At 39.0% G+C, this 20,251-nt stretch overlaps 1 protein-coding gene across 2 annotated transcripts in view; it reads left to right on the forward strand.

Annotated features, from left to right (window-relative positions):
- The window catches only part of CUBN (cubilin), a 146,249-nt gene that overhangs the window by 80,858 nt on the left and 45,140 nt on the right, over positions 1–20,251 (forward strand). For both annotated transcript variants that reach the window (XM_027695563.1, XM_027695562.1), the window contains exons 33-46: positions 1,300–1,416; positions 3,674–3,787; positions 5,408–5,536; positions 5,802–5,934; positions 8,875–9,080; positions 10,056–10,237; positions 11,845–12,034; positions 13,068–13,265; positions 13,582–13,728; positions 14,603–14,793; positions 15,085–15,268; positions 16,571–16,745; positions 17,793–17,971; positions 19,753–19,962. In XM_027695563.1, the coding sequence (XP_027551364.1) occupies positions 1,300–1,416; positions 3,674–3,787; positions 5,408–5,536; positions 5,802–5,934; positions 8,875–9,080; positions 10,056–10,237; positions 11,845–12,034; positions 13,068–13,265; positions 13,582–13,728; positions 14,603–14,793; positions 15,085–15,268; positions 16,571–16,745; positions 17,793–17,971; positions 19,753–19,962 (2,355 nt within the window). The remainder of the gene's footprint in view (positions 1–1,299; positions 1,417–3,673; positions 3,788–5,407; positions 5,537–5,801; positions 5,935–8,874; positions 9,081–10,055; positions 10,238–11,844; positions 12,035–13,067; positions 13,266–13,581; positions 13,729–14,602; positions 14,794–15,084; positions 15,269–16,570; positions 16,746–17,792; positions 17,972–19,752; positions 19,963–20,251) is intronic.

Raw genomic sequence — 20,251 nt, forward strand, 5'->3', positions numbered from 1 at the left:
GAAAAGCTATAAAAGAATTCTATGTGGTGCTGTTGATGAAGTCCATGGATTCAGGCCTGCACACCCTGCCAAACGTCAACTATCCAATTTGTGGAGGACTAATTGGTGTTTTAGATGGTTTCCTTTTTAATGAAAAATGACACCAGTTGGGCAGAATTTTTCATGAAATTACATACTATTTGACAACTGGTGATTTTCTTTCACTTTTTTCACAATAATTTGATAAACATTTTTTTCTCCAAGATACAGCCATTTAGATTTGTGGAGAAAATAATTTACTTCTCAAGATTCTTTTCACTATAAATTAGTAGTTTTCCCAGAAATGTTTCTTTCTTTGAAAATATTGTGAAAAATGATAAAGAAAAGGAGGAACTTGCATCAATAAAAACCTCCAAACCCCCAGTTATTGAGATACTAGTTAGATACCTAATTAAGCATTTCTGACTAACAGCTGTGAGAGCCTAATCTGTTAAACTTTCTCAGAATACATTTACTGGATTCAGTCCTGCACAGACCGTGCCTGGTGAGCAAGTGCTCCCTGCCTAGGATGTTGGCAACCCAGCTTCCCTCTTCCCGAAAAAATCCTGTTAAAACCCATCTCCTGTTGGGCATTTTAGACAGCACAGCACAATAAGTGAATCTGACTCTTTGGTACCTACCTCCTCACCCTGCTGTTTAAAGTAGTCATGTGTTAAACTTAGACCTGGGGACTTTATAATGAGTCACTATGCTTAGAGGTGAGGCTTGGCAGCACTCAGCACTGTCAGCCAAAGTTATGCAGTCAGCCACGCTCTTGCACACGAGCTACACTTCACACAATTGCAGTTTTGCTGACACAGCTCACAAGAGGATTCTGCCAATGCAATGTGGTGCCATCCTTGGGTGTTGGAGGGTTGTGGAGAGTTACTTATGATTTTTTCTTCCTATCCAACAGAGGCAAATGACCAGTGAAATGGGTGTATTGCACTACCCTGAAACCAAGTTATTTTGGCCCCAGGATTGCTCTTCTGGGCTATGAGTAGATGAAAATTATCAGGTCTATTCTCAAGTCACTCTGGCTTCTCTCAGATGCTCAGGCAGGTACAGCATGGCTGTGGATCCAGAACAAAAAAATACATCCAGTACTGGGAGCTAATCCTTAAGTCTCTTCTGCTGATAAATTAGTGTTGTGAATTTTATCCTCATTTCACATTGATGTACCAGGTTACAGTTTGTGCATTCATTTGCACTGCAGAATCTAAGAAAGGTGATTTGTATATGTAAATATTTATGTGCGTATCTATGTGTTTTATTCTAAAGCATGCGGAAGTTTCATAGAGTCAGATTCAGTTGGGGCAGCAATTTCCTCTCCTCTGTATCCTGCCAAATACCCAAACAATCAGAACTGCAGCTGGATTATTCAGGCTCAGGAACCATGTAAGTAAAAACATCTTTTATAGTTAGCTGGGATGACTAACATCCTCATCTTCTTTTCTGTAATAACAATGCAAAATTCCTCCTTTATTTCTTTAGGAAGTCCTGCATCCTGGTAGTTGGAGAGAGTGGCTTTCCTAATCTGTCACAAGTCAGACTTCACTGTAAAAGATTTTGTGCACAGTGAGGAAAACAGTTTACAACTTTGTCATCTTAGCCCATTTACTGTTGACCCAAGTGTTACAATTACAAATGAGGTATTGAATACTATGTGGAGTTGGATTCATCTGTGAGAAAATCTAAGGGTTTATATATAATTAAAGCACTTGTATTTAGCTGACCTTATTTTGGTCTGGATTTTTCAGACTAGAGTTTTGTTACATGAAATCTATGCTGTTAACATAAAAAAAAAAAGATTAAATAATGAGAAAAGGTACAGAAGAATTTCAATTTCAAATGCAAACAAAACTACATAAATAAACTGGTCATGTGCATAGATACGCTCTCAGCTATTCCTAATTTTACACAGATTTGTGATTGATCATAAAAGACCAAATATTTTTCATCAGATACTGGTATTACCCTTAATACCCACTATTACCTTTACATTTATAAGATTCCAAAAAAAAAGGTGTATGTGTTAAATCCTATAATAGTATCATGGTATCTGTATTTTTAATAGGAACTATTCTACTTCAGTTGTGCATCTGATTTTTAGCCAGAGTTGTTAAAAACGTAGAATGTTCCAATCACATTTATAAGCTTATTTTGCTAATTTATAAAATGAAAATCAATTTGACAAAGAAAACACCAAAACACAAAACAGGAGACAAAAAAATACCTTTTTATTTAGCATAGTTTCATATACAGATACGTGAAAAGGATCAAAGCTCCTCACCTATACAACATTTATTTCTAAAGATAGTCTTTTCCTGGACAAGGTTGAAAACTCATACATAACTGTTTTCCCCTGAATTACATCAATATGAAAGACCAGAAAAATGCTGTAGAAGTAGTAACTTTCTCCACTTACCACCAGGACCACCACATCACGTGTTAGAGCTACACGTGGCTTCATTTTGCCGTCCCACAGCACTACAGACGCAAAGGGTGTGCATACATTGCATTGCATAACCATATACAATAGATTTAGCCAATGGCAAGGCACAGCAGAGCTCCTGCTCTGCTTTTACTGAGAAGGCCAACAAGTCTCCTGCCCTGGCCACCCACTGTGTTTTTCCTTTTTGCTCTGTATCCTGAGGACCTGCATTGATAGCTGTAATTGATTGACCAGACAGGACACAAAAGAGCGCGGAACAGGCGTTTGCAGCTGAATGCCAGTCAGTGGCACCCTGCTGGATGCAGCGCCGGGGTCCATGTCTGTCACTGCAGCTTATTCTTGCCAATTAAGTGTGGCCTGGTGAGAAGCAAAATATTTGTGTAAAATTCAGCTTGGTCAACGTGGGAGAAAACTTAGTTGTCATCTAAATTGTGAGACCCCTTCTGACCCACTCAAACTGCATAGGAGCTCTAAGGCCAGCACTAACTACTATTACAGACTGGTATCTGCGAGACAGTTTCTCTTCTGCCAGTTGTGACTACCTTTGTTCATATCAGGCAAGCAAGAGCCAAATGAGGGTCAAAAATACCCTGAGTCAGAAATTCTCTTTTTCAGAATGTAGCCTGCAGTCCAAGAGTGTGGAAAATCCAATTCTGTACAAGTATAGCTGAGGGTAGTTAATGATCCTTTGACCGGTCCAATTGATGAATATGGAACGTTACAATACAATGAAAGAACTGTCTCTTTCTAAGCCTGGAGCAGGACAGAGACAGTTCACATTTTGTCCGGATCTATGGTATAGATCACAAAGGGACAGAAGGTCATGGATGTGTAGAAATAAGTTTTGTTTCTGAACATGTGTAGATTTCCCATGTTTTCTTTGCTGATGCTTTCAGTATATAATGAAGCTGTTCAGATACCAGGAAACTTACATTCATGTGTATATGTTAAATCCTATGCTTCTAATGTTGTCTGTACTAGAAGGTACTGAAAGGTGAAGTGATTTACCAGGACCTTTGCAGTAAAGGTTAATACACTTCCATCAAATTCATTCAACATATTGTGGAAAAAACTACTTCAGATGTTATGCTTTATGGGGACCGATTGACCTCAAGGGAAAAAAGAAAATATGATACATGTGTTTACGTGTAATTATTTCTCTGTGAAATTACAACTTCTAAGTTTTTACTCTTTCGCCAGTCAACCACGTCACCCTCTCTTTCATTGACTTTGATATTGAAAATGATAGACAAAACTGTACAACGGATTTTGTGGAGATTTTGGATGGGGATAACTACGAGGCTCCTCTGCAAGGTATTGTACCTTTCCCTTGTGTATTTCATATGTAGAACTACACCCAAGGTAAGCAGGAGAAGGTTTTCTGTGTGTGGCCTCCTGCTTCATGGATTTTCTCTGATAACAGAAGCTCCTTGGCCACTCTGGCCAGAGAAAACCAAGAATGGAGGGTAAGTTTTCAGTATGAATGGCACAGTCCTCCCAGGCTCTGGTTGTATTTCTACTAACCTGCAGTTTGGGGTTGACTTCAGGGGCCTTTTCCTTCCTCTTCAGCTGAACAATATTGGGAACCAAGCAATTCATTTTAAACTGAATTCCAGGTTAACTATACAAAACGCGATGTAACCCACACTCATAAGCACAGTTCATGCTAAATATATGTCAAGAAAGCTGCAGATTTCTGGGAGCAGAAAATGGTTTTTCCTCAAGCCCTGGAAAGCCTGATTTTTCTGCTCTTTCCTAACTTTTTTTTACAGCTTGCTTCTGACACATCTGTTCCGAGCCATCACCAGCAAGTGGCAGGAGCAGCCTGGAGCAGCAAAATTCAGTGCCTAATGCTGCCAGGAAGCCATGAGAGACCCCCACACACAGGGTGGTCCTGACTCTCCTTGCATGTCCAGGGTTGCCTCAAATTCCTTTCTGGGAAATTCGGAATATCTGTCTGATTCTGTTCTCCTTTATCTACTTTTGTATATGCCTCTATGAGGGGTAGGACTGCACTCAATTTAAATATTTTTTAACTAAGAGCAGAATTAATTTTTTAGTCTATCCTTGGCTTTCATTTGGCTAAAGGACTTTTCAATACTTAAAGAGGACATCTAAGAAAGATGAGGAAAAACTTTTTAGCAGGGCCTATTGTGATTGGACAAGGGGTAATGCTTTTAAACTAAAAGAGGGTAGATTTAAACTAAATATAAGGAAAAATTTTTTTACAGGGAGGGTGGTGACATGCTGGAATAGATTTCCCAGAGAGGTGGTAGATGCCCCATTCCTGGAAACATTTAAGGTCAGGTTGGACGAGGCTCTGAGCAGGCTGATCTAGTTAAAGATGTCCCTACTCATTGCAGGAGGGCTGGACTTGATGACCTTTAAAAGTTCCTTCCAACTCAAACTATTCTATGATTCTATGTTACTAGATGCTTTCTTTTTGCTGTCAGATGCCTTTTTGCTAGATCATGATTCATATTCCTAATCCCCGTGCTACAATCCATTACAGGAGAACTGATCTGTTATTTTTCACTTGTTTTTTTTTTATCAGAAACCAATTGAGTGAAATGGAAACTGCTGTCAGATATATTTGATGAGTTTGGTTGGTTTTGGTTGTATTTTTTTCTGATTAGGATGTAATTTCTGGCTAGAGGGAACACAAAGGAGCTCAATGACAGAATAGATAGTGACTAGGATGTCTGGAGTGCAGGAGGTCCTTCCTCTGCTAAAAAGAAATTGCCACCAGAGTTGAGTTCTGTGCAAATGAAAAGGAGTATTTCATTTTTATGTAGATTGAATTGGGAACTGCAATTGTAAGCAACAAATGTTACTCCTGTTTGTTGTCAGCATTAACTCCAAACATTAAATTAACAATAGTAATTACATGCTGAATACTCCTTTTTTTTTTCTCTCTGGCTTGTTCTCTTTCAGGCCGTTACTGTGGCACTACTATACCACATCCTATCACTTCTTTTGGTAATGCCTTGGTGGTGAACTTCATTTCCAACAACAACGTTACTGCCAGGGGCTTCCATGCCACCTATGCTGCATCATCATCATGTAAGTCCACATAACAGTCCTTATGCCTCTGACTTTTAAGAAAAAGAGCAGATCCTTTACCTCTTTGTCTTTCTGACATTCCGTTTTTTAACCCCCCTATTGCCCTTCCTCTTTTTGGCCAAGGTCTCAGCAAGTATATCAACAAGCTAAAGAACAAAGAGACAAGGAGAAATGCTTTCTTTATTAGCGAATGCTCTGGCTCTATCAAGGCTTTTTGCTGGGTTTTTTTATGCCATCTTTTTATGCTGTCTCTTTCTTTTTGCAGCCTGTGGGGGTACTTTCCACATGGACAGAGGATCTTTCAACAGTCCTGGCTATCCCGAGCCATATCTGCCCAACAGCGAGTGTGTCTGGACAATTCTCAGCTCCCCTGGCAACCGGCTCCAGCTGTCCTTCATGTAAATGCCTTGCCAGGGCTTATTATTCAGCCCTTTAACAGAGCTGAAGGAAGGATGCTCTGTGTTTATTAGGAAGTGTAATTACCAGATGATAAAGCAGAAACATGTTTTTAGAGTAACTTGGAAAGAGAACACAGTAGGGGTTAGTGGCAGCTTGCAATCAGTGTTTCCCTGTCTTAGTCATTGCTTATATTAAGGCATATACAGCGTTATGTAAATAGGTGGTTTATTATTTGAGCAGGATGGGATGCTGAAGAAGCCAGTTCTCACTCACTTATAAACAAGAAGAGGAAATTTAGCATCGCTCCGCCTTTTCTTTACAAAGGAAACTCCTACTATTTCCTTACTACCAGATTCATTGTAGTGTTTTTTATACAGCTGAGTAATATAAAGAGTCTAGATGCTCCACAGATTGTAGGGTTATGCCTTCCAGAGGGACCTTGACACGCTTGAGAGGTGGGCTGATGCAAACCTCATGAAATTCAATAACATGAAGTGTAAGGTCCTACACCTCGGTTGGGGCGATCCCAGACACACCTACAGGCTGAGTGGAGAAGTGATTGAAAGCAACCTTGCAGAGAAAGAGTTGGGGGTAACGGTTGATGAAAAATTCAACACGGCCTGGCAATATGCACTCACAGCCCAGAAACCCAGCTGTGTCCTGGGCTGCATCTAAAGGAAGCGTGGCCAGCAGGTCAAGGGAGGTGATTCTCTCCCTCTACTCTGCTCTCCCGACACCCCACCTGGAGTACTGCCTACAGTTTTGGTGCCCCCAACGTAAGAAGGACACAGAAGCCATGAAATTGAAAAGGGGACTGGAGCACCTCCCCTGTGAAGACAGGCTGAGAAAGTTGGGGCTGTTCTGCTTGGAGAAGAGAAGGCTGTGTGGAGACCTCGTAGCAGCCATCCAGTATCTGAAGGGGGCCTACAGGGAAGCTGGAGAGGGATGCTTCATCAAGAGCTGTAGTGACAGAACAAGGAGCAATGGCTTCAAACTGAGAGAAAGTAGATTTAGATTAGATGTTAGGAAGAAATTCTTTACTGTGAGGCACTGAAACAGGTTGCCCAGAGAAGCTGTGAATGCCCCGATCCTGACAGTGCTCAAGGCTAGGTTGGATGGGACTCTCAGCAACCTAGTCTAGTGGGAGGTGTCTCTGTCCATGGCAGGGATTTGGAACTAGTTGATCTTTATGGTCCTTTCCAACCCAAACCATGCTATGATTCTATTTTATGATTCTAAAATTGATAATAAAGTCTTCAAAATTTCTCCATCAGTTAAAGCAGTGGAGGTACAACAGAAGCCAAGAAAATATGTTTTCCCTTTTAGCAAACTAGTTTTCCTTTGGAGATTCTGACAGGAAAGTCATGTGTGACCTACAGAATAATGTGGAGTCCTTTAACAGGACTATTAGGTTGTTCTTCACCCATGAGGTGGATTTCTGAGCCTCTCCGTTTCCGGGCATCAAACAGTGGCTGCTGCCAAGAAAGACAGCACTGGCCTTTTTTAAAGCTTACCAAGAATGAGCAAGAAAAGAAAACTAACTCTGAAATCTCCATTTGCAGTTAATCAGGACAAAAGGAACATTTTCCCGGTAACACACTGCCTGCATACAGTACAACTTGTTAGACATGTGCTGATTCACTAATGCAATAAAAAGGACATTCTATTCCTCCTTTACTCACTGAAGCAGAGAAAAAGTACTGCAGCCTGAAAACATTTTCCAAAATGTTTTCCAAAAGCCTGAAAGTATTTTTCAAAATGCTACTAAATAATGAATAACAACTTTTCAGAAACAAACCAGAAATTCTAATATGAAACAGAAACCTTCAGCAGAACATATATTCACTTATATAAAGTGACACTGAGTAGATGTACACTCTTTCTTCAGTTACACATAGCTGAAAGGCAAGCTGAAAGTACTGGAAAGCATAGAGTAATTGTGTTAGAAAGCACTATTTATTTTATTTAATATTAGGAGGTTATAAAGTTTTGTTGCCATGAGGCATTAATTTTCTTCAGCTCAGTCTGAACAGAAATGCCTGTCTTGCAATGTGAGGGTTAGCTTTAGATTGTTCTGAAGTATATCCAGTTGAGTGGTTGGAACCATTTCACAGCATATGTATGCTGAACACATATGGCTGTATTCAGGGCTGAAGGCATTGGTTATAAGAGGCACTCTCTGAAATATTTGTTATATATTCATACCCTGCTTCTGAAAAGCATGTTGGATTGAATAAAAGCATTTCACTTAGAATAACAGATAATGATTTTTAGAATATATTTAGCATTCAGCTTCGTGCAATAATTGAGTATTTATAATTTGAATACTAAATCCCATTCCTGTTCTATAGTAAAAAGTACTTTGGAAGAGTTCATAACAATCCTTTTTATTATTTTGCACACCCAAATATGTGAAACTCAGAGATGCTAGAGAAACATTAATATTTTATAATTCTGGAGAAACTACTAAGGGATTTCTGAGCTCTGAGGTGTCAACTACAAGTTAATCTAGGCCTCCAGCAATTGTATTCTCACAGAGTGTACTGAAATAATACACATATGAAGGGGCTGCAAACTGATTTGTGAGGCTAAAATATTCTTTGCACCTGACCCTAACAGTCTAACCTGGATGTATATTAAAAATCTGGCCTTAGTGTGTTTCTTGGTTGTTCTTAGAGAACCAAGAAATATTACAAGGGTTTGAGAACTCTTTAAAATTTGTAACTTTGCAAACTGAAGCTCTGTCATAAATAAGGGGCTAGGAAAGAGAGAGCCCTGTATTGGTGGCCTTGGCAGGTGATGCAGGTTTTGTTGCTGCCCTCCTTTCAACTCTTACGGTAGGGTACCAGCTACACAGGGATTAGTGGCCTGGTAGGGCACACTCTGAAGTATGTGCCAGTCATATGCATGCTAATGCTCTTCTCCTGCTATTGAAACAGAGCATTTCAGGTGGAATATAGCAGTGGCTGCACCAAAGATTACCTGGAGATTCGTGAAGGGAATGATACAGGCACACTGTCAGGACGATTCTGCGGGAACTCCTTGCCTTCAAATTATACATCTACTGTTGGACATGTCCTGTGGGTCAAATTTGTCTCAGACAGTGCAGGCACTGATGTTGGCTTCAGGGCCACATTCTCTCACTGTAAGTAGATGTTATTTAATTGAAAACTATTGTTCTTTCATAATACTTCCAAAATTATTCAAAAAAGTGATAGTTTGACTCTATAAAGTCTGTTAGAAAATGTTTGCTGATGTCAACAAGTCTGTAAATTCACTTTAAAAATATTTTGTAAAATATCTGCTAAATGTAAAGGGATGCTCTAAAACATGCCAGAACAGAACTCGTGTGTATATTAAGTATACTGAGTAATTTTGTAAGTATATTAAGTGCCATTTATTAGGCAATTGACAAATGGGGAAAAAAACATTTCTTTCCCATCTTTCCATTTTACTGTTTGAGTATGACAGTGTCTGTCTTCTGGTTTGGGTCCAGATGCCATCTACCAGGGACCGGAATTAGAAGAAAAGGAAATGATGCCAATTTATAGTTCCAAAATTTCAAGGCACTATTGCCAACATCAGTCTGACTTGCTACATGAACAGATTGCTGAAGTGAAACATCCACAGCCATTCTGATTATGCAAGCTAAACTTCTAAAAATTTTCCTTATATTGAGAGTTTAACTACTCATTTTGAAAACGAAGTGTCAATAGTTTAGACCTCAATGAAATCAGAACTGTTTTTCACCAGAACACACAAAGGCATTTTAAAAACAAATTATTATTTATTAGGATATTATTTAGGAAGAATTAGGATATTATTTAGGAAGAAATGAACATCAAGTAGGCAGAGTTAGGGAGGAGTTTAGATGTGCCATCTTTCCACCTCTCCTACATGTAGACCCTCTGGGCTCAAATGGGGAATTTCCTTCAGATAAGGGCACACTGCATCCCTCAAAACAAGAAAATAATTAGATGTGCATCCTAGGACTGTCTGAGACATAAGTCTATGCCTTGCAGCACTGTCTAGTCCTAAGTAAATTAAGTCAGATGAGCCCCAACGCTTCTTTTAATCTATGTGAAATTGAATCATTAGATATCTCCTTCTTGTTTTTCAGTGTATGGAAATGACATCGTAGGAGATAGAGGACAAATAGCTTCACCACAGTGGCCCAGAAGTTACCCTCACAATTCCAATTACCAGTGGCGAATAAGCGTTAATGCCTCACAAGTTATCCATGGCCGTATCCTGCAGATGGATATCGAAAATCATCACAGCTGCCAGTATGACAAGCTAAAGGTGATTTCATTGTGAGAAGTTATTTTATTTCAATTAACTTTGATAAAAATCATGAATAGAGAAACCTACAAGAGGAAGAATTTCTGAGGATCTGGTGTGGCTTATTGCTTTTGCTATGTTGTCTTTACAATAATTACTAGTTGGAGGAAGGACTACGTATTCTTTGGCTCCCTAACAGATATTTCCAGTCTGTGCGTTTGAAACGTTCTAAAAATAAGCCCAGAATGGTACAATCCTGAATATTAATACTCAAGAATTTCAGGTCAGATGCCAGACTGAGGTTTGCTCTGTGCTGGTTCGGTTCACAACAGTGATAATATCATCTCAATGCTTCTAAAAATTAAGTTATTTCTAAATCCTACAAGGAACAATCCTTTACTTGCACTGTCTTTGCTCTCTGCATCAGTAATCTTGCTGCTGGCAGTAGAAAGGTGCCTCTTTCTTCCAGTTTGATTGTTTTTCTGTACCCTCCTGTAATATAGTCTAGCCTTTATACCAGGCTAAAAAATAGAATCATGGAATCATGGAATAGTTTGAGTTGGAAGGGACCTTTTATAGGTCATCTAGTCCAAATCCCCCTGCAATAAGCTTCAATACAGCAAACATGGCACTAAGCAAAATGGAACAGCAGAGGCAAAAACTTCTTTCTGAACTTAGCTAAACATAACAAATAAGGTAAAGCTCTTCTTGGCTTTGTCTTTTTTTTCATCAGTTGATTTACCAATTTTCCTTTTATATTTGAGAAAGTTAATACTAGTTCAATATATTCAATTTATTATTAATTTACTGATATTTGAGTGTAATATTAACTCAAAAAGGAAATACTTTTTCCTCCATCTCGTGTCATATTTTAACAGCTTTTTTTTCTTCTAACTCAGCCTACTTTTCTTTGTCCCTCTGAAAGCAAAATGAGTTTCTTAAATCAGCTAGACATTCCATGAGTGTAAATCAGCCTGACCTTTAACCTGACTCAAGGATCAGATCTTCAATTTAATAGTAATGTTTATTTAATATTTTCTAGCTTTCTGTACTGGACATTTCTACTGGATGGGAGACAACAAGAACACAAATACGTTTGAAAGGTGACAGAGGACAAGTACCTTTTCACCAGCCAAGATTTTGGCTTATAAATGGATAAAATGAAAAAAGTGTATTTGCATATTTATTTGATAGAATTCAAAATATATGTGTTCCTCAGGGGGAAAAAAAAGAAAAAGGGAAAGAAAAAGAAAAGTAATGCCTTTTTTTTCCCTTCATATCCTGGCTTTTTTTCCCCTTTGAGTAACAAAATTGTACCTGTGGGCTTTTTTTAACGTGGGATGCCAGTCTGTGTCCCCAAAGAGCTGCCCTGTGATGAAGAATGAGCTGAATTTGATGGCTTCCATTCAGATCCTTCTTCTGTGAAAGCTTCACATTTAACAGCATCTAATGGAAAGGGAGATTTTGTTCCATTTTTGTAAGAGAGGTTTCTCTCTACCTGATATTTGCTGAAAGATCTCTCACTCATTTGAACAGGGTAATTTTCTCCTTGGAGACTTGATGGCTATGGGGCAGATGAATACATCCTGGCTGTATGAGGAACAGCACTGTTCTCCTTCTCTCTGCAGGTGTTTGATGGGCCCACTGTTCATTCTCGTCCCATTGCAACATACTGTGGTGCAGACCCTGCTTCTTTTGCATCCTCTGGCAGTTCGATGACAATCCAGTTCCAGTCAGATTCATCTGTGACCGGAAAAGGGTTTCTTTTGGAGTGGTATGCAGCGGATGCTTCTGCTGTTACACACACCATTGCTAGAGGTGGGTTATCAGTGGGTTGCACAGTTCAAAGCGATACTAGCCCGTGATACACTCAGCTGTACTTAAAGAACTCCAAACCAATTTCTCCACAAGAGAAAGCCCTACTATTAGCAAGGGAAAGATTCAGTGACATTTTAATTAAACGTTTTAATAGCTCTTTAAAACAATTTCTAGGGACTCTCAGATACACTAGTTCTAAAATAAGCATGTTGCTGGACAGTAATTTTTCTTTACACAGGTATTTCATTAAATCTAAAAATTTGATATTCTTTCATGAAAAATTATCCCTCTTGAAATACCATTCTTAAATCACTGACCATTGTGATATGAAACCTTTCACTATAATATATCTCATATTCATAAATGAAGAGAATATGCTCAGTATCATCAGGTACCTTTGACAAAAAGCTCCTGGAAGGAGATAAAATATGCTTCTTGTGCCAATGGCTTTCTCTGAGCAAGTGCAACAAGTAAAAGTTAACGTCTTCTTTCCAAATCTGAAGGCAGATTTCTGGGGACAGAGGTACTATAAATTCCTGGGGCTCTGCACTATAGTAACAGTATGTAAGGGATTTAACTGCTGGGAGAGCACTGAGCCCAGCAATGATTTTGATTAGCTTCATCGTGATCTAAGCATATAGCTGAGACATAATTAGTGGAGAAAAAAAAATACTTCCATTTCAAGAGGGTCTAAATTGTTTCTGTATTATTGGTTGTGTATGCACCATTCCTTTCTGATATACAACCTGTGTTAAGCTGTGGTAGATACCCTTAGGTCTTTTGTTGGATATTCGTGGTGAAACAGGTCACATCATTGCTGCACCAGGTAGCACAGGAACATCCTTACAGATCAGGATTTTCAGGTTTTATACTCCCAATCCAAACTGAAGTTGAAGAATTCCTGCATTACCATGACTACACACATCATCACTGTGCTCTCATTATGCTTAATTATAGGACTGTCATCTTATATGAGGGTAGAGTTTGGTTTAAAAAGAGGATGTTTTCATTTTTGTCTTCTTGTACATGACAGGTGCATGTGGAGGGACTGTAATAACTGAAGAAACACCTTCATTCCTCTTCTCACCAGACTGGCCCATGAATTACAGAAATCTTGCCGACTGTGTGTGGCTTATCAGAGCTCCAGGATCCTCTGTGGAATTCAATATCCTGGAACTAGACATAGAATCTCACAGCTCATGCGACTATGACAAACTTATTATCAAAGATGGTGAGTAGCCAACACTGCCCTACCTTGACAGCATGCAGTACAGGCCCAAGGTCCCAATAGCTGCTTAAGCAATCTAGGTGGCAATGGGAACATGCTCTCAATCAGTACTCTTCCTTGCTTCTGAGACATTCTGGTAGTTAAAACAAAATTAGCAAAGTCTAGAAAAATATTTGGTGGTGTATAAAAATATTTCTCAGTCTGTAAGGGGTTAAAGGTCTTAAAAAGCGTCTTCCTGAAAGATGATGTGAGACACAGCAACAAGCAGGCAAATGTGAACTGATTTAGTTTTAACACTCATGTATTCTTCTGATCTCAGGAGACACGAGTCTTTCCCCAGTGCTGGCTACTCTCTGTGGACGAGAACCTCCTGGGCCAATAAGATCAACTGGAGAGGCGATGTTCATCCACTTCACGTCAGATGCAAGTGTCACTGGAGCTGGGTTTAATGCCTCTTATCAAAAAAGTAAGATATGCTTCTCTTGTCCCCAGATAAATGTCTGCCTTGCTGCTAACAATGGGGTAAGAAAAGAAAAGCCCCTGGCATTGTTAACAGTTGTCTACAATCTATCTAATTAGTCACATACACCAATTATTCACATCTCATGAATATTTGTTAATAAACGTCTGACTCTGCAAAGGTAAAATTTGCTATTTTCACAGCAGTATAATGCAACAAAGCATGATTCAACCAGACCAGTCACCTTTCAGAAGGAAGAAAAGTGTATGCCTAAGCTTATAACAGCTCAGCTAAGAGTGAAAGAATGCCCAACTAAGAGAGGGAAATAAATGACTCAAAGCATAGACAGAAAATATAAAGAGACAGATGCAGAAAGCTGTATAAGTTCTATCAGGAATGTCAACAATTTCCAGTGACAGTCCTCCCACATGCACCCAGGAATGATAACAGATTCCTGAATGGGCTAGGGCACCAAGGAAGGTGTTAGGACAACAGTGAGTCAGCGAAGTTTATCTGACTGGCAGCTGGAGTAGGTGGCAGTGGTTTGGTCCATGGCTAGAAGCAATGTCCTCAGACAGTGTAATGATATGCTCATGGCATGGGAGGTCCTTGACATAGCTGCCTGCGTATTCATCTGCTGAGTCTGAGAACTGAGTCTCACTGTCAGGAGTTTTGGTGTGTGTCATCTTTCAATCTACTGGCTTGTATTTTGGGACATCATTCATCGTGTACCTTGCTCTATATCCCTCAACTCTTCATACACTTGTTTCAACATTTTTTTTGCCTGTCACATCTTTTAGTAGACAGGGGTTTTCTCTAAGTGGTTAGGTGAATGGTTGACACTAATATTTTTCTCTTTACTTCAACTTGTTTTTCTCAGGTTGTGGAGGCTATTTGCACATGAGCAGGGGTGTGATAGCATCCCCCAACTACCCTCAAGACTATGCTCCTAATCTGAATTGTTCCTGGCATGTAGTGGTAACCGCTGGATTTATCATTGCTGTTCATTTTGAACAGCCTTTCCAGGTTAAGAATGAGGATACTTCCTGCAGCCTTGGAGATTACATAGAGGTGAGATTATTGACTCAGTCACCCAATCCTCAAAGCTATAAAAGCTACTGAATCTTACAGATTTCAGTGTCAGTAAGGCAGCTCAGGGTGTCACAGTGTGCAAACACCAAAGGCAAATACTACAGATATTGTTTCTCTTTTTCTCTCTCTCTCTGTGTCTCTCTTATTTATTGCTGTGCATTAACTAATCACTAGTTTATTAATTTCCCCTGTGCCTGGAAGAACTAAGATGGAGTGTGCTCATTCCAGAGCTGTTTTGTTTTGAAGTGACGTTAGCAATTTCTCTTCTAGCTGAAGAATGGGTTAGATGATGCTGCTCCACCTTTGGTGTCTGCAAGAGGGAATGGACGGTTTTGTGGAAGCAGCCTCATCTCAACCATGTACACCACAGACAATCAGCTGTTTGTCCACTTCATTTCTGACAGCAGGAATGAGGGTCAAGGATTCAAACTGATATATGAAGCTAAGAGTCTAGGTAAGTCTAGGTAATAAGCCTAAATTCTGCAACTCATACATATGTAACTTGGAGTTTGTCCTCTTAAAGGAAGTTCTTGTTAAAAGTCCCACCCCTGGTAAAATCATATATCTGCAAAAATGTCCTGTAGTGCATAACTTCTGATCTGACACTCAAATTTCTCCTTTTTAAAGAAAGTCAGGTCATAGAACGTGGAGATATTGAAGTTTAAAAAAAAAAATGGAAACACTTTACCAGGGAAATAACATCTTCAGTTAGGAAGAGACATTAAAAATTCATGCAGGAAAAGAAAAAAACCCTGGGAACAAGAACATTATTTTGAACATACAGTATACCCAGTACAACTGCTAAATTATGTTAGGAATTATTCAGGCTAGTATGTCTAGAAAGGTGACAACACTTCTCACAAGTTTTATTCCCAACTGAGAAAATAACATTACTTGCCAGACCTAACTTTTTTGAAAGAATGAAAAAAATGCAGACTCAGGTCCCAGGAGTAAATCAGGACCTTGGCATTTGCAGTTATTCCACTGTATTCATGACACACTCCACTGGGGACACCTGTTTAGATACATTGTTAAACAGTGTATCTAAACACAACTAAAGTGACCCGTCTATCCACTCCAATTTTTAAGTACTTGATTTTTGCTTATTTCCCCTGCTGCCCCAAAGAATCTTTCTTCTGGTGGATTCATGGGGAGAATCAATGAAGCTCTACAATAGCATTTCTACTACTTCAATTTATGGAACTTGACTAAAGCACTGTGTTAAACCAGTATTGCTACAACATAAAGTGTTGTTTTGATGGAAAAGTTCTGGTCAAAATAAAGATATTTTTGTGGGATAAAGGACCTGAACAAAGCCTCATGTTTGCTCTGACTGAAATTCCTCACACATTCATTATTTTCTCAAACAGACATTTCAGTTTTTGGAAAATACAAGTGGGGATCGATTAACAGAAATATTGTGGGCTTTTTAGCTCTTGGGAATTGGGATAGAAACAAGGCAAGAAATATGTTTTCTGCTTGTTTTAGAAGCAATCCAAGGAAGAACTAATAGGAGTTTAATTCAGGGCCCTGAACATTTGGAAATGAGTAGGGATAGGTAAACAGGAGCACAGAAACATAGGATTCTACTGCATTAAAATATTTTCTCATGGTAAGCAATAAAATGTATTTGTTTTTTATGTAACTGTATGACATCAAAAGGAAAATGTTGGAATACAGTGGTAACTCATATTTTTGATGGCTCACCCGTTTCCTTTACATGTTGTTTTTTTATTGCTGATCTTTTCTTTACCAGCTTGTGGAGGGAACATTTATATCAATGATTTCAACCCCAGTGGATATACATCTTCCCCCAACTATCCGAGCAATTACCCCCCGCATGCTGACTGTGTCTGGACCATAACTGCTCCCAATGGACATGCAGTAGAGCTGCAATTTGAAGATCAGTTTTACATTGAACCTTCACCAAAGTATACATCCACATTATTTTACTTGTGTTTCTTCAGAGAATTAATTCTGATTCTTCTTTCCCTGTTACTTTCTCTAATTCCTCCCAGAGAACACTTCTAGATTTACAATCCAATGTGGTTAAGAAATTTTTGAGAGATCACTGGAGCTATCAGGCCACTGGTTTACATTCCTAGAACTTTGCAGTGTATAACAGAAATTAGTATAACTGACAAAGTGGAAACATCCATGGTAGCAAGGTACTTTCTGTAAAATCAGTGCCCTCTAGTTCTTTCATATTTAGTATTTAGTTTTGCAGTCATTTGGACTCTCAGGTGCATTTAAAGCCAGTGGATTGCCACCATAACACTTTGTCTCGCTCCTCCATTGCCTGGCTGCTGGTTTGCAATGGGTCTACACATTTTGCACACCCTGCCTGAAGCATAAAACAAGGCTAGTTTCCAGCTGACGTAACTTCATTGATTAGGGGCTGGACCACTATAAGGCAAAGGTGAGCATCATCTGTGAGACCACATCCTGAAAAAATGGTGAAAGATAGGCAATTCCAAAGGTGTCCTTTCTGGTTTCCCAGGACACTGCACCATTACGAAAGCAAAGTTGTTAGTTAAGATATTTTGAGTCTTTCTATGCACAGCTAAGTAACCCCCAGATTTGAATTTTTATTCCCTTAATCTGTGGTGTTGTTCCTTAATTCAACACTCATCAGTGAGACTTAATAGGGAATATCAGATGAATCTGAATGCTGCAAATAAAAAATATTAAAGATGGTCACAACTAGTACTCTTCATATCTCTTCCCAGAACTTACTTCTGTCAGATCTGGTCTGATCATAGACTGAGTTTTAGATAAATCTTTCTCAATGTTTCTAGCACTTCTTTTAATTCAATTATTACATAAGTACAATGGATTACGAAATTGTTGATTCTGTCCTGGTCACACTGCATGGAAACTGATCTAATTCACTACAGCTTCATGGCTTTGTGCACATACTGAAATGATTTTGAAGCATTACTGCCATATATTGAACAGAAAATTCTCTCCTCTTCTAGCTGCACTTCCAGCTACCTAGAGCTCCGCAGTGGTGCTGACACCACCGCCCCTGTCATTGCCAAGCTGTGCGGAGGTTTGATGCCAGGCTCGCAGAGATCCTCAGGAGCTGTCATGTACCTGAGGTTCAGGTCTGACAGCAGCGCCACACACGTGGGATTCAATGCTAAATACTCCATTGGTAATGCTTGCATTTATCAATTTCTTGATTTTAAAGAAGATTTTGGTCTCAACTGTTAGACTTTTGTAATAGGGTTTAAATCAGATCTGTGGGCTGACAGATACCAGCATGTTCTGCACTTAGCAAGCAGTGAAAATTAGGGAAATATGAATAGGAAAGTACTCATCGACGTGCAGCAGTGAAAACAATGACTGGATAACCTCTTCTCAAAGACAATTATCAAAGGAGGAGTAGGAAAAAAGTCAATACAGATAAAGTCGTGTAACATGATTTGATTTTCTGCATGCAAACTTAATGTCACTTTCATGAGCAGGATTCTGAAGGGGAATGCAAAGATCAGCTGAGAACTGGCAGGAGAAGAAAAAATTAGGAGCTTCTTTATGTAAATGTAAATCAAACTATGATGACAATGCTGCTAGGCAAACAGAGGTAGCAGAATAATGGACTGAAAAAGGAATTAAGTGAGAAGCATTATTTGTCAGTTGGGAAGAGAAATACTTTAAAATTATTTGCTCTCAAACTGCAAAAACAGGATTGGAAAGCACTAGCAAAGTTTTAAAATTAAAGAAAAAATAGTCTTTGGTCAGATTGAGAAATATGCCACTGTTTTGGTTTTGATAACGTTAATAATCTTCAAAGAATAACAGCTATTATGTTAGTATCACTCATATAGGAAAGTCTAGGATTGTTAATATATTGTTTTAAAATATATTAACAGTGGAATATATTGTTTTTACACAGAATTTTGGTGATTGCATTAGATCTCAAGCACTTAAGCCAAAATAGTGTGCTATTATATTCCTGCATACGAAAACTGAAGGAACTTGTATAGATATACTTGTTAGTATATGAAGCCACAACTTACATTTAACCCTAATGGATTTACAGAATCTTAGCTGGATGCCAGTAATCCTGAAACAAAGCACTGATCACTCAGAGGAGGAGACAGTAAGAACACAACTGTTATTGCCATGGCAAGATTGTAACAGACAGACACAGAATTCACTGTAAAAAAAATTCCAGTAAATTCCACCTGGAAATATTTTTTCATAGAATCATAGAATATCCTGGGTTGGAAGGGATCCACAAGGATCATCGAAGTCCAACTCCTGGCCCTGCACAGGACCACCTGAAGAATCACACCATGTGTCTGCAAGCACATGTTGGCTGTAAGCCTTACTAATAAGAACTTATGTTTGCAGGTACCACAGAGAAATGAGTGTTCAGGAGAGAAAATTAAAAATGAAAATTTTGAAGCTGTTTTACAAATTGTGCAATGATCACTTACCAAGGCATCACAAGGAGTGGAATGTGAACAGGAAGGGACAACAGGAAAGAAGAGTCTAGACCATAGCTGTAGGCCCATACCAGGAGTCAACTTCTGCCAGTCATAAAAAATTTAGATCCATACTTAGCAAGCTGCATCGCTTTATAATTTATCTGATACATCTTTGCAAGATTTTCTGCTAAATATGGACATAGGTGAAGATTAGATTGAAAACTGTGAATTTGTTCAAGTTATAAAAGATATGACAGAGAGGAAGGGTTGCTTGCAATGGCAGGGGACGTGTGTGTGTGAAAAAAAAAAGCAACAAAAAAACAAACTAGGACTGGTTGAATTAGCTGGAGAACATGGAATATTTTTAACTGGAAAGCAATTCCTGTTTTATTGCTGCAGTTAGGGGACAGGTCATTTGTGCCTTAGCTTTAACTCTTGTTTAGGAGAATGATCATCTTTCTGAGGTCCTTCAGTCGACCAAACAATATTCTTTCTTTTGCAGCTCCCTGTGGCGGGACAGTGATAGGACAAACTGGCATCATCGAAAGCACAGGGTATCCTGACATTCATTATCAAGACAACCTGCTGTGTGAATGGTTTCTGCAGGGTCCCAGGGGCCACTATCTTACCATCAGACTAGAAGGCCTAGATATTCAAAACTCCTCTGAGTGCACAAATGACTTTGTGGAGATCCGAGAATACAACGCTTCTGGTCAGAGAGTTATTTCGGTGTTTGTCTTTCCCTCCCCAGTACTACTATGAAACCTCACGAGAGGTTCCTGAAAGCATTTCCCTTTGGGTACAAAGTGAGCCTTTTCAGTATAAAGTATTTGCTTCTGTCTGCCCTGCTTGCTGATGCAAAGTGAGGCAAACAACCCCCTTCTATTTGCCAGCAATAACTTGATTTTACTGGTTTACTCCTGCCTGTCCAGTTAAACTAGAAAATGGTCCTTCAATATAAATATAAATATAAATATAAATATAAATATAAATATAAATAT

Source organism: Neopelma chrysocephalum, unplaced genomic scaffold (genome assembly GCF_003984885.1).
Source record: "Neopelma chrysocephalum unplaced genomic scaffold, ASM398488v2 Primary Assembly neopelma1_102, whole genome shotgun sequence".
NCBI lineage: Eukaryota > Metazoa > Chordata > Aves > Passeriformes > Pipridae > Neopelma > Neopelma chrysocephalum.